The following is an 18,024-nucleotide window of genomic DNA, read 5'->3' as shown; positions in this document are numbered from 1 at the left end:
GCAGAAAGTAAAGAGCACTTGATGAAACTGATGCAGACAGTGAAGAAGGAAAGTGAAAAAGCTGTTTTTTATTTAAACTTGAAAAACAACTAAAATCTTGTAAACCAGGGAAGATCGACGTGTTCAGATTGGGAGACTATCATGTGGAAATGGTGGAAGTTTCATCTTCCTGGGTTCTAAGATTGAAGATGGTGGAGAATGTGGAGGAGAAATAGACAGTTAATTTTGGGGAGAACAGCAATGACCGGATTGACAAATGTCTGAAAAGATAAAGATGTGATGAAACACAAACCAAGAGGACGCAGGGGAATTTTCTGGTATTTCCAGTTGCAATGAATAGATGTGAGTCATTGTTAGTGAAAAATGAAGGATGGAAGAAGATAGACAGTTTTGAAATGTGGTTTTGAAGATTAATGTCATTTACATTCCATGGACTGCACGAAGAACAAACAAATCGGTGCTTGAGGAAAGTAAACCATCATGTACATTAGAAGCACTGATGGCTGAAACAGAAACTGTTGCACTTTAGACACATCAGACGTGCAAAAAACGCAACATAGTTATAATAGGAAGAGGAAGACCTCATACAGTGCCTTCAGAAAGTATTCACACCCCTTGACTTTTTCCCCAATTTGTTGTGTAACAGCCTGATTTTAAAATGGATTAAATTGAGATTTTTTGTTTGTTGCTCATCTACACAGAATACCCCATAATGTCAAAGTAGAGTTTCGTTTTTTTATTTTTTTTTACAAAATAATTAAAAATAAAATACACTAATATCTAATTTACATAATTATTCAACCCCCTGAGTGAATACTTCTTAGAAGCGCCTTTGGCAGCGATTACAGCTTCGAGTCTTTTTGGGTATGTCTGTATCAGCATTGAACATCTGGATTAGGGGAGTTTCTCCCATTCTTCTTTGCAGAATTGCTAAAGCTTTGTCTAGTTGGACGGGGAGCGTCCTGAACAGCAATCTTCAAATCTTTCCACAGATTCTAAATGGGATTCAAGTCTGGGCTTTGGCTGGGCCACTGAAGGACCTTCATGTTCTTGTTCTGAAGCCATTGAAGTGTTGCTTTGGCTGTATGCTTGGGGTCATTGTCCAGGTGGAATGTAAATTTTTGCTGCAGTCTAAGGTGATTTACATTCTGAAGCAGGTTCTCCTCCAAGGATTTGCCTGTATTTGACTCCATTAATTGTTCCCTCTTAGTGCGGGAGCCCAGAAACATTTGTTTCACATCTCGAGTACAAAAGGTTTGAGGCCTGGAATATATGCATCTATGATAGGAGACCCCAAAAAGGCAATTCTTAAGTTCTGCAATTCTGCACAGCAACCAGGGGGCGCCACCAAAGACCCCTAAATGTGACTCTTAATTCACAATTTGAGTACATCTTTCAAACTTGTCTTAAAATGTTCTCTATAGGAGTGGAAATCAGAATTCCCAATTCTTAAGTTTTCAATTTGTGTATTAGGTCGCTTAAGAACGACCTAATTAATGCTAATTAACGCTAATTAGCATTTTTAATTCACAATTTGAGTACATCCATGAAACATATGGCAATGTATTCCTTAGGTCATCCTAAATCAAGGTCAGTCATTCTTAAGTATCCATTCTTAAGTCTAAGAAGGATGAGAAGTGTAGCATCTCAAGAGCAAGGGCTAGTATGGGGTGCAATCTCTTGCACCTGTTGAAATGTTTCCCCGTCAAAAATCCGTTTAAGGATCCGGTTGCAAGTACCTCAGATTCAGTCAGCATTTCTGGTCCTCCAGAGTTGGACAGGAGTTTCCCAATAGCCTTGAAGAAAGCCATTTCGATGTGGAATGGGCCTAACATTATGAAAATGTTGTCAAATTTCGGTTTCTCAGTCACTTGTATTTGAAGTGCCGGCTTGGCTGCGCCCAGATCATAACTGACTATTCCGTATTTCTGTCCCGTCTCATTAGCACACCTCTGCGTGATGAGGAGAGTCTCCTGCATGACCTCTAGGCTGGTGATAGGCTGGCGTAAGTTTGGCATATATAGAACCTCTTGTTTTGGAAGGTGGTCACTGCAAATGCTTGCATTAAACCCAACCCACATAATAGGCAATACATCATTGCCAATGGCATGGCTCATCATCCACACGAGGTCCAGGTGGCGAGCCTTGTTGCTAACATCTGGAAGGCTGTAGACTGCAGTGTTTTTGTAACTGAACTTCGTCATCTTTGGTATCTTCCTATATGGCTGGAGTGCAGTATCTGTACTCTCAAGGGTTCTCTTCCTTTTGCCTGTCTTTACTTGCCGAGCACTAGTTGAGGTTGAAACTGCCATGACAGCAGATGCTTCACGTTCTTCATCAGGTGCTGGCACATTTTGGTACAGAATACCCATGGTATCGTGCAGCGAATTGGCTCCAGACATGGTTTGAGTCATCTCATCGAAATTGTCGAAGGCTAATCCGACTGGTTTACCTACGACTGTTCCTTTTGGACAAGCAAGCTTCTGTTCTTGAATGGATTCAGCTGTGGCAGTTTCAACTTCTTCCAATGTGTTGTAGCTTAAACAGTGACCAAACCTGTTCAGGACTTGAACCATTTTTTTACTGCCAGTGACCGACTTAACACTCATACCAAGAGCTACATGTTTTGCAGGTTTTGCGCGACCCCGTTGTACAATGAACAAGGCATCCTGACTAGACGAATTTGCGCGGCGCTTTACTGACTCTGTATATCGCTCTGGTTTTAGCCCTCCGTACAAAATATTGAAAAAATCTACTACAAGTTTTGGGGGTGACGAGTCCCCGTTTCTTAAATCCTCCAATGTCGGACATTCAGGAAGGTCGACCTTTTCAACCTTGAGCAACTGGTTGCGCAAAAGCAATGCTGCTTTGGCGATTGTTCTCTCATCAGTAGATGTGTAATCATATACAACACGAATTGCATCATCTGCGGTTTCTGCATTATATAAGATGTTTCCAAGCCTTTTCCCAAGTGAACTCTGTATCTTTATGCGCGCTTTGAAGTGACTCATCAATGTCCTAGAGAGGCTGAAGGCGCTTCCCCTGGGCGTTTCTGCGGATGCCGAACAAATATCAAGATAACGTTCATATACAGAATTAAGAAGTTCAGGTCTGTTGTCTATTATTACAGATTGCTCAATGTATGCAAAAATGTCCAACACACTGGTCTCAGAAGGCGTTTTTGTTTCACGTGTGTCCTTTTGGGAAACTCGATTGGCTGACAACAAATACGCACTTTTACATGAATGATGGTAGTGGGCCTCCTTGGCAATTAAATCCGTATCAACTACTTTTGGAATAACCTTACTGTCATTTAATGTCTTTGCTGCATTTTGGATCGATACACCGGCTTCAATGGTTTCACATCTTCCCAACAGTTCGACGCTTCCACCTTTGAGTCGTTTTATCTTTTTCTCACAGAATAGACAAACAGGTGGCAAAATCCCGGCAGATGATGTAGAAGGTGCCGACTCCTTGGATGGACGTAAATGTGGGGCATTGCTACGGTGAACATCACTGGCGGCTTTAACAGGCGGCGTTTGGGATGAGATGGCGGTAAAGTTCTTGTAACAAGAAACATGGTAACCATCCATTTCAGCAGGAGACGTAGGCAATCTCTGAACTACACCACAATAGACAGAGTCCTGGAAATGTTGCTTTTGCCGTCTATTAGCTGCTGCTGTTTCTACTGCTTCCCATTGCGTATCCTTGAAAGGTAGAACGTCTGGACGAGCTTTCTTGTCTGCACTGCGTTGGATGTGAAGAATACATCTGCGTTCCAATGATGAAACAGTAGGCTGGACAGTAGGCTGGACAGTAGGCGTAGTATTGGTGGCCGATTCCATGGTTGCATGTTTCAAATCATTGTCTGAAAAATAAAATCACAGCGGGTGGTCAGTGAGCATGGCGAGTCAGTCAGTTTTGGTCAGTGAAATCCAAAAGAAGTTATTTCAAATTTTGAGGCAATAAGTCATTATTTTCTACTCAGCTGTGGTTCGAACCTGAAATCGGTATGCATACAGAACTTTGGATACCCTCATCTGCCTGGACATTTCCTGCGCGCCACCTAGGCCTAGGGCTACATAATTCTGTATCGGCCCCGAATGCTTATTAGGCCTACAGCATAGTATTGTTTGTTGGGTTAGGGTTAGGGTTGGGTTAGGGTTAGGGTTAGGGTTACCATGTTTCTTGTTACAAGAACTTTACCGCCATCTCATCCCAAACGCCACCTGTTAAAGCCGCCAGTGATGTTCACCATAGCAATGCCCCACATTTATGTCCATCCAAGGAGTCGTCACCTTCTACAACCTCTGCCGGGGTTTTGCCACCTAACCCCAAACCCTAACCCTATTTGTTGACTTACCTAAGCAGTGATCTAGGCATTGCAGGCAACATCAGACATTCTGCAGCCGATTCAGAGAATCTATGGAGGGAAAGAGCAGGAGATTCCCCATGATTAGGTCCTATGATAAACCGACAACTCCCTCTACAGGGTGTCCCAGAAAGTTCGTCCCTCAAGATAGTGTCACAAACCTGGATTGATAATGTGTTAATATTTCCCTTTAAGTCACTGGTTATTATTCCCCAAACAATGTTGTATATTGGTCCCAGTTATTCACTGCAGGACAGTCATTTCTGTAGAGAGGCACTTCCTGTTTAGGGTGTAATTGGCTCAAGTTAGGGAAGAAGCCTCCCCATTGGCTGGGAGGCCAAAACTCCTTCCTTAACCAAAACTGAACACCCTCGATCCGGCCAGCCAGACAGGTGTGTGCATGCTCAGCACTGGTGTGGGTGTCTACTTGGGGCCTGCCCTCAGGTCAGCACTCCAGCCCCTCCCTTGCATATAAGGGAGGGCCAGCCAGGGAGTGGAGGGGGGATAGCAGCCAGTGACAACCCAAATTCCGTTACAATACTGACTGCATTCTTAAGTGGGTTGATGCATGAAATGGACACATAAGAATTGCTGTTCTTGATTCACGATGATCTACTGAACAGTTTGGGACCAATTTGAAAGATGTACTCAAATTGTGAATTAACACTCACCTTGCCAGGGACGGGATCAATGAGTACATTTTGCGTTCTTAAGTGGGTTAATACATGAAATGGATACTTAAGAATGACTGATCTTGATTTAGGATGACCTAAGGAATACATTGCCATATGTTTCATGGATGTACTCAAATTGTGAATTAAAAATGCTAATTAGCGTTAATTAGCATTAATTAGGTCGTTCTTAAGCGACCTAATACACAAATTGAAAACTTAAGAATTGGGAATTCTGATTTCCACTCCTATAGAGAACATTTTAAGACAAGTTTGAAAGATGTACTCAAATTGTGAATTAAGAGTCACATTTAGGGGTCTTTGGTGGTGCCCCCTGGTTGCTGTGCAGAATTGCAGAACTTAAGAATTGCCTTTTTGGGGTCTCCTATCATAGATGCATATATTCCAGGCCTCAAACCTTTTGTACTCGAGATGTGAAACAAATGTTTCTGGGCTCCCGCACTATCTATCCTTACAAGTCTCCCAGTCCTTGCTGCTGAAAAGCATCCGCATAGCATGATGCTGCCACCACCACGCTTTACGGTAGGGATGGTGATAGATGGGTGATGAGCTGTGCTCGGTTTCTGCTAGACCTAGCGCTTTGCATTCAAGCCAAAGAGTTCAATTTTCATCTCATCAGACCACAGAATATTTGCCTCCATTTTCTCAGCGTCTTTCCCGTGCGTTTTTGCAAACTCCACGTATGTTGTCATGTGCTTTTATTCTCAGGAGTCGTTTGCATTTGGTCACTCTCTCATAAAGCCTAGATTTGTGAAGTGCTGCAGAGACTATTGTCCTTCTGGCAGGTTCTCCCATCTCAGCTGAGGAACTTTGTAGTTCTGCCAGAGTGGTCATTGGGTTCTTGGTCACCTCCTTAACCAAGGTACTTTTTGCCTGGTTGCTCAGTTTGGTCAGAGGGCCAGATCTATAAAGAGTCTGGGTAGTCCCATATTCTTTGCATTTCCTAATGATGTAGCTCACTGCTCTTGGGAACTTTCAACACTCCAGAAATTGTTTTGTACCCTTCCCCAGATGTATGCCTCCTCAAAATTCTGTCTGCTAAGTACTCACCAGTTCTATGGACATTTCCTTGGACTTCATGGTAGAGTTTCTGCTCTGACCTGCACTGTCAACTGTGGGACCTTATATCGAAAGAATTGGCCACAGGTGGACTCCAATGAAGTTGTAGAGATATCTCAAGGATGATCAAAGGAAATTGGATGTACCTGAGCTCAACTTTTAAGTGTCACATCAAAGGAGTTGAATACTTATTGACTCGAGACATTTCAGCTTTTCATGTTGAATTAATTTGTAAAAACGTTGTAAAAAATATATATTAAAAAATTCCACTTTGATATTATGGGGTATTATGTGTAGATCAGTGACAAAAAATGTCAATTTAATCCATTTTAAATTCAGGCTGTGACACAACAAAATGTGAAAAAGTCAAGGAGTGTGAATACTTTCTGAGGGCACTGTTTGTGATGGATGGATGGGGTGAAGGCTGCAACCAAGCTGTCTCTGCCAGAGCTCTAGGAAGCAGTGCAGGATGGTAATGTTTGGCGAAATTCGATCATGAATGTCACCAGACATCGGACATGACATGATGGAACGAGATAGTTATCTAGTTCCATCATGTGCAATGAGAAGATGCATATCGTTATGGTTGCACAATAGAATTTCTGTCAAATCCAAGCCTAAATGATGACATCATTTGTAGGTGTATAAAAACACTACTGTATTCCCTGTGTTCTTCATTAATCCTGATTGACTATTATAAATACTTAGGTTATTTTACAAAGATAAATTTCATCATATTTATTACAAGAAAGGATAAAAATCGGTTTGTGGTCAATAAACGTGAGAAACACCGTGATATTTGGTATATTCTTTTATACATTTTGGTATTCCAATGATGATCTTTGGTATTCCGCCATTTTCTGGCGGAATCTTATGCCTTTCCCAAAAACGTTTTTCTAGACAAAAAAACAACCAGATTGGGTCAGTGTTGTAAAATATTGCCTCAAAGGAGCTGAGAATGCCCAAGAGAGTACCTAAAACTCGAGGGCTTTCGGGGCCCTAAGGCAAGTCCCGAACCCCACCCATTAAGGCCTGGCTCTCGGCTTGCGCATTCACTGCTGTACCTTTGGCACGGCACAACCGAGTCTTAATTATTTTATTTTTTTAACCTTGACAGGTTGTTAAACCTGTAAAGTATCTTTTGAGAGAAGTCTGTGGAATCATTTTACCTCACGTCCTTAGCTTATATCATAAAAGATAGTAGAGGTATTGCCACCAAGAGCTGCTAACCTATAGGTACAGCATGATACATGGATGCGTTGGACAGGACGAGAGAGGGCGTCCTGCATAAATAATGAATTTTCAACTTTAAATTAATAATTGATGTGCAACTTTCACCACTGATGAGTTTTGTATTGTTGTTAAGCATATTTTTCTTTACCTATGTGTAAAATTCCAAGGAGTTGCAGGAGAGAGGTTTGGGGAGGGAGGGTCACAAACACTAAGCAATTTTGCTGATTACCCTGCAGTCTAATATACCTTTGCCCCATTTGTGTAATATTGCTTTGATACAAGTCTCATAAAAACCCGATTGTAGGTACACAGCCATCTCATGACCTCTGTACTCACATAATCATCATCATCATCACATTAAAAATTGATTTCACTCAGATGCTCTTTGAGCGGTTTGAAGAGTCTCGTGGTGGCATCTGTAATGCGAAACGGGTGTGGTGGTTGCTCCAGACATCACCTGGTGGTCTGCTTGTACCATTTTCACCAGAAAGCTATGATAAATTTCAATATTCAAGGCTTTAAGGCCACGAGCCTCGAGCAAACTTGCCAGCTGTGGAGCGGATGAAGATGAAGATCTCTACATGGAAGCTCATCACTAGCTATCAATAAAGTGCTGACAATCCATATCTAGTCACTATCACTGTCCAATCAGATTGCAGTTGATATCGGACCTAAAGTTCTCATCATGAATGGAGATGCCATGTTGCAGCCTACAAATGTCAGCATAGTGACTGGATGAACTCTGGGGCTAGCTGGACTAAGCTACGAGGAACGGCCGAAGGAGACCGGACATTTTACATTAAAAGGAGCCCATTATGAGGGGATAAGATGGAGATGTTTAAGATAATTAAGGATAAAGATAAAATAAGTGCAGAAGTTTTTCAGCAGAATGGACAGTGACAAGACCAGGAGCCTTCGAGTAAATAAGGTGCAAGTTGGGATGGTCGTAAGGTAGGGGTCTTAAACTGATCAGTCCGTGGAATACTCTTCCTGGAAAGGTAGTGGCAGCAGAAGCAATAGTTTGGTGTAAATTTAGTTGGTTATGTAAAAGCATTGGGGATAGAGGAGTACTTGGACATTAGCAGTAATGGTAGGTAGCTTCTGTACGGATGGCTGATTGTAGTGTAGTGTTGTGATTGTGATGTGCGTGAGAGGGTCTTGTCAAATGGTGAATGTGCTGTCAGTGTTTATTCATACCTCGCCCAAAAACTGTATTCACCCCCTTCCCACTCCAAACCACCCCCAAAACAACAAAAGGGTTTACAAAACTATTTTATAGTTTTATATAATAATTATATATATATATGTGTGCAGTATTTGTTGTAAAGTTGTGCCCATATATAAAAGACCCTGGTGATGTATGTGCTTGCCTCACTCTTCTAATGTGCGCTCCACTCCAACGCCTCTTACCCCAGTGAATGTAAGTTGATAAACTGTTTAACTGAATTAACATGGTCCAGATGTAGGACAGACTTGATCAGCCAAATGACGGCCTCCAGTGACAAAGTTCCTTGTGAGGCGTATTCTGCTCGAACACCAGAGGACTCTCTGTCTAACAGTATGGTGGACAATTTGAAATGAAAAATGTGCAGTTGTGGACAGAAATGTCTAACAGAAAAATGTGCAGCAAAAGGACCGAGGAGGTTAATATCGGCTGCTGAAATCAAAGGGCATTTAATCCTAACTAACCTGCTTTTCTGTTAATAATTACAAGTCAACTGTGTCATGGCAAGCTTCCTGGAAGTTTGCCACCGTCTCCTCCTTCAGTTGTGTAGTTTGTGGTCTGGTCGGTTGAAGTACCGCCAATGGGTTGAAGGATCAACTGGGAACACCAACGAAGTTTGGTAGCACAACCCAAGTTTATCCAACAAGGAGACCTGGACAGGTAGTGGCAGCAGAAGGTAGCACAACCCAAGGTAGCACAACCCAAGGTAGCACAACCCAAGTGTACATTTTTAAAGTTCATATGTCACGTGGTGTGGTAGCTATATTAGTTTGAAAGCCGATATTTAAAAAAAAAAATCCCTTCTCTGAAACTGCCTCACCGATCAATGTGAAACATGCCATGGCTGGTGAAAATGTGATGCTTGAAAACAGCAGAAGGGGTTTAAATCAAATTTGTTTATTTTTAGGACAGTGAACGAGGGCATCTACACGTTGTGGGACTATGCGCAGGCATCTTGGTGACACCGTCACCTTGCTCTAGTTTTATTTACTAGGGCATGCCCGTACTATATCTATATCTAAAATTATATCCCCCCCTCTATTTACATGAAATGGTTTGGTTCATGAAATGTTTTGGTCCATTCGCAACGCCAAAGCGAACGGCGAACGCTTTACATGAAATGGTTTGGTGCATGAAATGTTTTGGTCCATTCGCAACGCCAAAGCGAACGGCGAACGCTTTACATGAAATGGTTTGGTGCATGAAATGTTTTGGTTCATTCGCAACGCCAAAGCGAACGGCGAACGGCTTGCGAGTACAGTGACAATCCCCCCGGGGTTTTTATTAGTTTTAAAACATAGTATAGCGCCAACATAGTTTGCAAACGTGAAATAAATGAATACGCTCTCAAATGTGCCATCCGAGGCAGAGTGTGTCCGCCACGTTCGGCACACGCGATAGTTCGCTGCTCTCTGATTGGTTGAATCGTTTTTTGGACATAGCTCGGTAAGTAATTGTCCGATTAATATGAAACCTTGAAAAGGCACATCCTCGGGTCCCCAGCAATATACCTGGCAAGTTAAAAGTATATCGGACCCGTGGTTGTCGAGAAACAGCGGTCACAGACAAACAAACAAACGTACAAACGTACAAACGTACAAACAAACACAGAGATTACTGGAATTATAGATAGAAGATTACGGTTTGAATTTGGAACAGTAATTTGTGGACACCCTGTATATACAGGGTGAATCAGAATAATGTATAAACACGGAGATGTTGAGTTGATCAACTCAAATGTGAGTTGATTATTTTCCTTGTCGATCAGTCAGGTGATCCCTTGCAAAACATATGAATGTTAAGTGCTTACTTTAACTATATTTTCCAGAAATTTTCATACAAATTAACCATGGCATGGATTACAATCCCAAACAACGATTCTGTGTTATTACATATCTGTTAGTATAATCTCCGCATACCTCCACTCTGCATCGGCATTCAATTCTGGCAACATAAACGAAGTAGCTTTTTAATAGAATACTTTTTATAATTGCATGCCGACACATGTGTTTATAAATGATGTCGTCGTACAAATAATGAACAATCTTGTCGCTGATTGTGGCCTTGGTGATTATAAAGGATTTCATAAAAGGTGGAGTGCAGCATCGATCAGAAAGTTACATTTAACTACATACTTGAAGGTGTTTGCCACCAATCCAAGGTTCTTTGATCGATCAACGTACGACCGTCAGTCTTGAGTTTGAGTTTATTGAACTGAGTTCTGAGTGTGTTTGAGTGTTTTGCCTCCACCTTCTGAGTTCTCAGACTCGGTCTGAACTGAGTTCTAAACTGGGTTTGTGAAACTTGAGTTTATTGAAAGCACGGAACGCAAGCGATACTCGGACACGCCGGCACGGTACCGCAAACAGCAAAGCGAAATATGACTGGCTCTTCTCTCTGCTCCCGGTCCCAGCTCTGTTTTGCTACTTGCATACTCAGCTTATAAACATTCCCTGGAGCCCCCTCTACAAGCACTTTGTAAATTCAACCGATGAGACTGTTCGATTATACAGATCGTCTGAGAAACTATTCATGATGCGAGTGATAGCTCCTTATCCAGAAACGATCAGGAAATGCCTGAACACCTGCAAACGTTCACATGATGTAAAATCTAACTTCAACATCAACACAAGGTCTGTTGCTTTCACATCCTGGGCAGGTCGGTATGATATCTCGTATTTTTTGTACCATCTGTTCTCCAACATTGTTCTCTTTGCTCTCTCGGTTTTCTGACCCGCCACAGAAACTCCAGGATGTACGTGCTATTCCAATAAGTTCCTCCTGATTCAACTTCCAAAGTCCAGACCGACTGCACACCTCCACTCTTATATTCCATACTTTTCCTGTGTATTGAACCACCTTCCAGAGGCTGTTCTGTATTACTTTCCCTCCAGGGTTTCAAGCATGCCATGCACTGCCCTCACCTGTCATCCCCCAGTTCTGTCCTTGATCTTTATTACCTCCATTACCTTTTTGTAACCCAACCATCTTACTTGCTACTTCCATCAGTGTTTCCTCCCCTTCTCCTGCTCCTCTTATCCTGTTAGTTAATTCCCTTGATGCCCCACTGTGAGATCTACCTGGCTATTATTTGAGCCTTGCACCTGTAAAGAAGAAATAATAAATAAAACAATACTTTGCTGCTGGTTGGATATTGATCGGTGGAAGAACCTTGGGTCTGTTACAATCCTTAACTTCAATTTTTATTACCCTCAACGGCCTGTCCTAGCCCAGTCTTCTGCTTGCAGGTTGCTCCTCTTTACCTCCTGGTAGCTTGTGTGTCCAGGAGATCGCCTGCTGCCCAAGTCGCTTTATGCCCTCTACCTCTTGCTTTTCCATGAGCCTTGATCTTGTAGACAGAGCACTGCACCATTTAACAGTCACTCATATAGAATTTGACATTTTATTGACACCGCGCTGACACTGACTCTCTTTATCACCCACATCGATCACCAATGCACCAAATGTGACAACAATTACGTCTTGAGGTTGTTTTTTTTTGGTTTTTTTTGTATACAAGATCGAGGCTCGTGAAAGAGCTAACATTAATCACTAATCACACAAAAAGTCAAACCGACACATAAAACACAATAAGGGGAGCAGTTGACAAGATGGGGAGAGAGGGGGAAGGACACAAACACAACATTTGAGAGCAGGGACATCGAGAGATCTGTGGGAGGGAGAGGGCTTGGGGGGGGGGGGGGTTGGCGGGTAGGAGGCATGGGAAGGGGGGGGGGAGTGGGTGGGAGAGGTATAAAACATATAGACACTGCAAGGACTTCCAGGAAAGAAGTTGGAATTTCGAAAAAATGTATCTGAGGTGAATTAGCAGGGGTAGAAAATATCAAGGTTTTGGAAGGGGGAAGATAAGAGATGGTGGTGAACAGCTGTTTTAAAGACCTGGAGGGAGGAGTGGGATTGAAGGGAGTGGGGGAGTTTGTTCCAGAGGCGGGAGAAAAGGGGAATGAAAGAGTGAAGTTGAGCAGAGAGCCTATATTTTGGCAGTTTAACCATAAGAGGGTTGCTGGCAGATCTTGTGTGACCTGTAGGAATATTTGGGGGACAGAGCACAGAGAGAGCTGGGGGCACAAGGCCAGAGAGGAATCGGTAGAAGACAGAAAGACCACCAACCTGCCTGCGGTGAGTGAGTGAAAGGTCCTCGGAGTTAGCTTCATCGCAGGACATTCCAATGATTCTGAAAGCTTTGGCTTCAACAGCGTGAAGACGAGCGAGGTGTGAGGCAGGAGCACCGGCCCAGAGGGGGGAACAGTATTCCATTTCCACACAATTGATGGTGTCAGAGGATATGTTTTTATAATGCTCATGTTTTACATAACTGAACTGGATTTTGACAAATCAAATTTGCAAAATAGAACGAGTTTTTCAACCTGGAACTCACAAAGATGCCATACCCATGCCCAGACATGTTTTGTGTGGCTTTATAGTACATATTTTATAGACGTACTCACATTCTAAACTGAACGTATTTTATAAACATACTCACATTCTAACTGAACATATTTTATAAACATACTCACATTCTATCTGTACATATTTTATGGACGCACTCACATTCTAACTGTACCTATTTTATAGACGTACTCACATTCTAACTGTACAGAGTGGTCACAAAGTCCCTATGCACGCAGTTAGAATTTAGTTAGAATTTATCTGTATGCTCCCCTCCATCCTCGACACAAATTTGAATTTTTCTCCATGTTCTTCTGGACATCTTCTTCCATGTTGAGGATTGGAGGTCATAAAAGCAGCCCCTGACAGCTGTTTTGAGGTCTTCAACTGTTGTTAGGTGGAGATGAGAAATTTCCTCTTTCACAATGCCCCAAAGCGAGTTGTTAAGTCCGGACTTCGAGGAGGCCACACTATCTCAGATCCACGTCCAATCCATCGTCGACTGAATTTGTTGTCGAGATATTCTCTAACTGCGAAAGAAGAATGTGCTGGTGCACCATGTTGTTGCAGGATAGCTGTTGCCTCGAGACCTCTCTCTCACGCAGTTGTGGAACAAACCACGTCTGAAGCATGTTCAAATAAGCAGTGTGATTGACACTTGTATTGAAAAAATATGGCCCTATGAAGTGATCTTCTGAAATTGCTGCCCACATCATGACATGAGGATACTGTTCAATTTCCTCATAAAAATGAGGATTTTCTTTGCACGAAAAACAAGATTCCTGGGTCGATTGCTGGGTTAAATAGCACACTCATCTGAAAAAAATACGCTTCTTGATTTAATTGTGGGAAATTGCTGCAGAAGAGCTTTGCTCTAAATCAAGTCAAATCAAGGACACTCCCTGTTAAAAAATCCTTCTTCTACCATGCCTGCCTCGTGACGCGCGTCGGAGCTGGCTTATCAAACCTCTGCGAAAATCTTGTCCGACGTCTTCAAAACTTGCTCCGTCTCATGCACGGTAGTGAACCCAAACACAAGTAATCGGTCTCTCTTCTATCGTGTACTCACTGGTGTCCATCATGCTGAAGCCGTACCTGGAAAACAAAGAAGTAATAGAGGACACACTATTATGCATAGGGACTTTGTGGACACTAGTCATATTTTATAGATGTTCTCACATTCTAACTGTACTTATTTTATAGACGTACTCACGTTCTAACTGTACTTATTTTATAGACGTACTCACATTTTAACTGTACATACTTTTTAGACGTACTCACATTCTAATTGTACGTAATTTATAGACGTACTCGCATTCTAGTTGTACATACTTTATAGACGTACGCACATTCTAATTGTACGTAATTTATAGACGTACTCACATTCTAATTGTATGTAATTTATAGCCGTACTCACATTCTAATTCTGCATATTTTATAGACGTACCCACATTATAATTATACAAACTTTATAGACATACTCACATTCTAATTGTACGTAATTTATAGACGTACTCACATTCTAATTGTACGTAATTTATAGACGTACTCACATTCTAATTATGCATATTTTATGGACGTACCCACATTATAATTATACAAACTTTATAGACGTACTCACATTCTAATTGTACGTAACTTATAGACGTACTCACATTCTAATTGTGCATATTTTATAGAGGTACCCACATTATAATTATACAAACTTTATAGACGTACTTTATAGATACCCTGTCTATCTATTGAAAAAAGAGAAAGTGGTCTACTGGCTAAAACTAGGTGGCGTGTATGGCCTGTGTTAGCACGTTTTGTGCGGACGGACAGACAGACAGAAATAAACAGACAAACGGACCCAAATGCAATACCCTCTCCTCTGGCGATGGTAACAATGATGTAGGATATATTTATGATTCGGATTGGATAATTGGCGTGCAGTAACGGCATGCTCTGCGAGAAATGCCATTACAATAGATATTTCTCGATTTCCGGCAGTATTGGTGATTCAGGTCTGGCGTGTAGCCTCTGTTGAGCAGACTGCTCAATAACACAGGTGGCACCCATGGCTGAACCTAGTCTGAAGTGTGCTTGACTTCCTCATAACAACAAGCAATGTGTAAGGACCCCAGCCTGACATGCTCCCAATGATGAGTGATACGAATGCCAAGGTTGGGGCAGGTACTACTGACTGTGACCAAGCTTTGGGGACACACTGATGTGGTGAGACAAATGATAATGGCGAATGCCTCATTGACTTCTGTTTGAACAACAACTGTGTTATTGTAGGTATCATCTTTCCCTACAAGAAGGTGCTTGCTACTTTCAGTGTTTCCTCCCCTCCTTCCTTTCACTTTTTGTTTTTGTAGACATGTACCCATCTGAAAGACAAAACTCACCGGCTAGAGTCCTTCCACAATGGATGCCTTTGGAAAATCTGCTGCAGTTCTTGTTGCTTACTTTTTGTTGAAAGTCTGTTGGTTGCTTTTTTTGTTTAGCAATGTCGGGAAAATTGTGACCCAACTTTTAAAATTATTTCTTTTTAGTTTTTATTTATTTATTGAGGACGCTGAGCTTTATCTTTATTCCGGTTTTTTAACAGGACAAAAAACCCCCCAAAAACCTGTACCTTACTCTATTTACAGAGCACTGGCGCTGCCGAAACAGTTTCTAGGCAAGGGTTATACTGGGTGGTTTGCCATTGCCTTCCCTGCATTCTTTTGTCGATGCTCTATATCCCCTTAAATGTTAAGTGTTTCGCAAGGGGAAGCAGGACGTACCATTTTTACCTCCAACACCAAAGGTGGATGGAGGTTGTGTTTTCACCCCTGTCCGCTTGTCTGTCCGTTTGTCTGTTTGTGAACGAAATATCTCAAAAAGTTGTGGACGGATTCGGACGAGATTTTGCAGAGATGTAGCGTATGTGACATGGACGAAATGATTCGATTTTGGTGAAGATCCGGATTCGGATCCGGTTACTAGAATTTTTTAAGTGATTCTTCACCATTGGGAGATGGGGCCAAACACGATACATAGCGGGATATCTCAAAAAGTTGTGGACGGATTTGGCCGAAACTTGGTGGACACGTTGTGTTTGTGACGAGGACAAATAGATTCAATTTTGGTGAAGATTCGGATCCGCATCCGGCTAGTAGATTCTTCTAAAGTAGGCCAACCAGGTGGAGGTGTGCTCTCCACTGATTGCTGTTTTAGTTGTTTTTTTAAAAGTAAACGTCTTTGGTTTGACTTCAGCCCGAGTTTAAACCACCAACCACCCAAACCCAGAGCGGACGCTCGGACCATTAAACCAGCGAGTCTGGTTTCACCAACACAAGGAAAACCTTTAGTCCATTGACACATCTAACTGAATTTCCAGGCCTTCGTTTTTATTTTTGTTTTGGTTCCCCAAGAGTTTTTACTGATTCCAATCTTTTCCCCATAAGAATTTGTTTTAGCGATGGTCAGGCGACATTTTGTAAACGAGGAAGGCCTCGCTGCCAGACACTGGCAAGGAAGTGGACTTGGGTTGGGCCGGGCCGTGACACGTGACAGACACTGGTGACTACACGCACTGGAGCCATTGCACATTGTGGACTTTCTTCATCCTCTGGACGTTTTGTTTTCCCGCGAAATATATTACCGGTGATGGAAAATCGAGCATTTATTGGTAAGAGCATTTTTATGTTTGCTTGGAATGTCTGCACAGCCATGAAACGCACGTTTAGTGGTTTTGATGGACTCGGTAGTTGCATTTCTACTTTGGTTTGTTGTCCTTGCTTTCACTACACCACACTTTACCTTTTACCCAGGCAATGTTGTGGTGTATATCAATAGAGCGATGTGATTCCTAGTCCATCAGCTTGTTTTTATCCCGTACTTTAATTCATTATTTTGTTTGCTAAATGCGGCTCCTCGTTTCGAGAAACCAATATGGCTCCGCAGAAAGTCGTCGTGTTTTTGTTTTTGTGCTATTTTTCTGCTCGCGTGTACGAGCTTTCACTCCATGCTCGTTGTGTGTGAAACGCCAGCTCGGTGTCCGCCACCATATAATCTGTCCGCAGTTTGGGGAATTCCGAACATGCTGAGGCAGCACTTCCTCCAGGCGCTAACATTCCATCAACAACAAGTTCCACCACTATTTGAGTTCCATTAGACTGTTGTTCAAAGCAAATGCGGAACAATGCACAGAACCTGGGAACCATTTACCTGTCTATCTTTGTGATTGCATTTGATGTATATTCATAGCTACATTGTGGTTGCTTGGGTAGTAGTGTAAAGTTGGTTATGTAAAGTTGGTTAGTACTGTAAAGTTGGTTTGTTAGCAGTGTATTGTTGGTTGAAGTGGTTGGTTGGTTAATTAGTAGTGTATTGTTGGTTGAAGTGGTTGGCTGGGTAGTCGTGTAAAGTTGGTTGAAGTGGTTGGTTAGTAGTGTAAAGTTGGTTGAAGTGGTTGGTTGGTTAGTAGTGTAAAGTTGGTAGAGGTGGTTGGCTGGGTAGTCGTGTATTGTTGGTTGAAGTGGTTGGCTGGGTAGTCGTGTAAAGTTGGTTGAAGTGGTTTGTTGGTTAGTAGTGTATTGTTGGTTGAAGTGGTTGGCTGGGTAGTCGTGTAAAGTTGGTTGAAGTGGTTGGTTGGTTAGTAGTGTAAAGTTGGTTGAAGTGGTTGGTTGGTTAGTAGTGTAAAGTTGGTTGAAGTGGTTGGTTGGTTAGTAGTGTATTGTTGGTTGAAGTGGTTGGCTGGGTAGTCGTGTAAAGTTGGTTTAAGTGGTTGGTTGGTTAGTAGTGTAAAGTTGGTTGAAGTGGTTGGTTGGTTAGTAGTGTATTGTTGGTTGAAGTGGTTGGCTGGGTAGTCGTGTAAAGTTGGTTGAAGTGGTTGGTTGGTTAGTAGTGTATTGTTGGTTGAAGTGGTTGGCTGGGTAGTCGTGTAAAGTTGGTTGAAGTGGTTGGTTGGTTAGTAGTGTAAAGTTGGTTGAAGTGGTTGGTTGGTTAGTAGTGTAAAGTTGGTTGAAGTGGTTGGTTGGTTAGTAGTGTATTGTTGGTTG

General features: G+C 42.2%; 1 protein-coding gene across 2 annotated transcripts in view; it reads left to right on the top strand.

Moving 5' to 3' along the window:
• The window catches only part of SSUH2 (ssu-2 homolog), a 73,293-nt gene that overhangs the window by 19,870 nt on the left and 35,399 nt on the right, over nt 1-18,024 (top strand). The window contains exon 1 of one of the 2 annotated variants that reach the window (XM_068132474.2): nt 16,490-16,652. The exons of the other annotated variant lie outside the window; for it this stretch is intronic. Within the exon in view, the coding sequence (XP_067988575.2) occupies nt 16,631-16,652 (22 nt within the window). The 5' untranslated portion in view covers nt 16,490-16,630. Of the gene's footprint in view, nt 1-16,489; nt 16,653-18,024 lie in introns of those variants that run through there. 2 annotated transcript variants of the gene reach the window in all.

The sequence above is a fragment of the Myxine glutinosa genome, chromosome 12, assembly GCF_964187855.1.
Source record: "Myxine glutinosa chromosome 12, kmMyxGlut1.1, whole genome shotgun sequence".
In the NCBI taxonomy this organism is placed as follows: Eukaryota; Metazoa; Chordata; class Myxini; order Myxiniformes; family Myxinidae; genus Myxine; species Myxine glutinosa.
The sequence above is the reverse complement of the archived record's forward strand: the minus strand, read 5'-3'. Positions and strand labels throughout refer to the sequence as shown.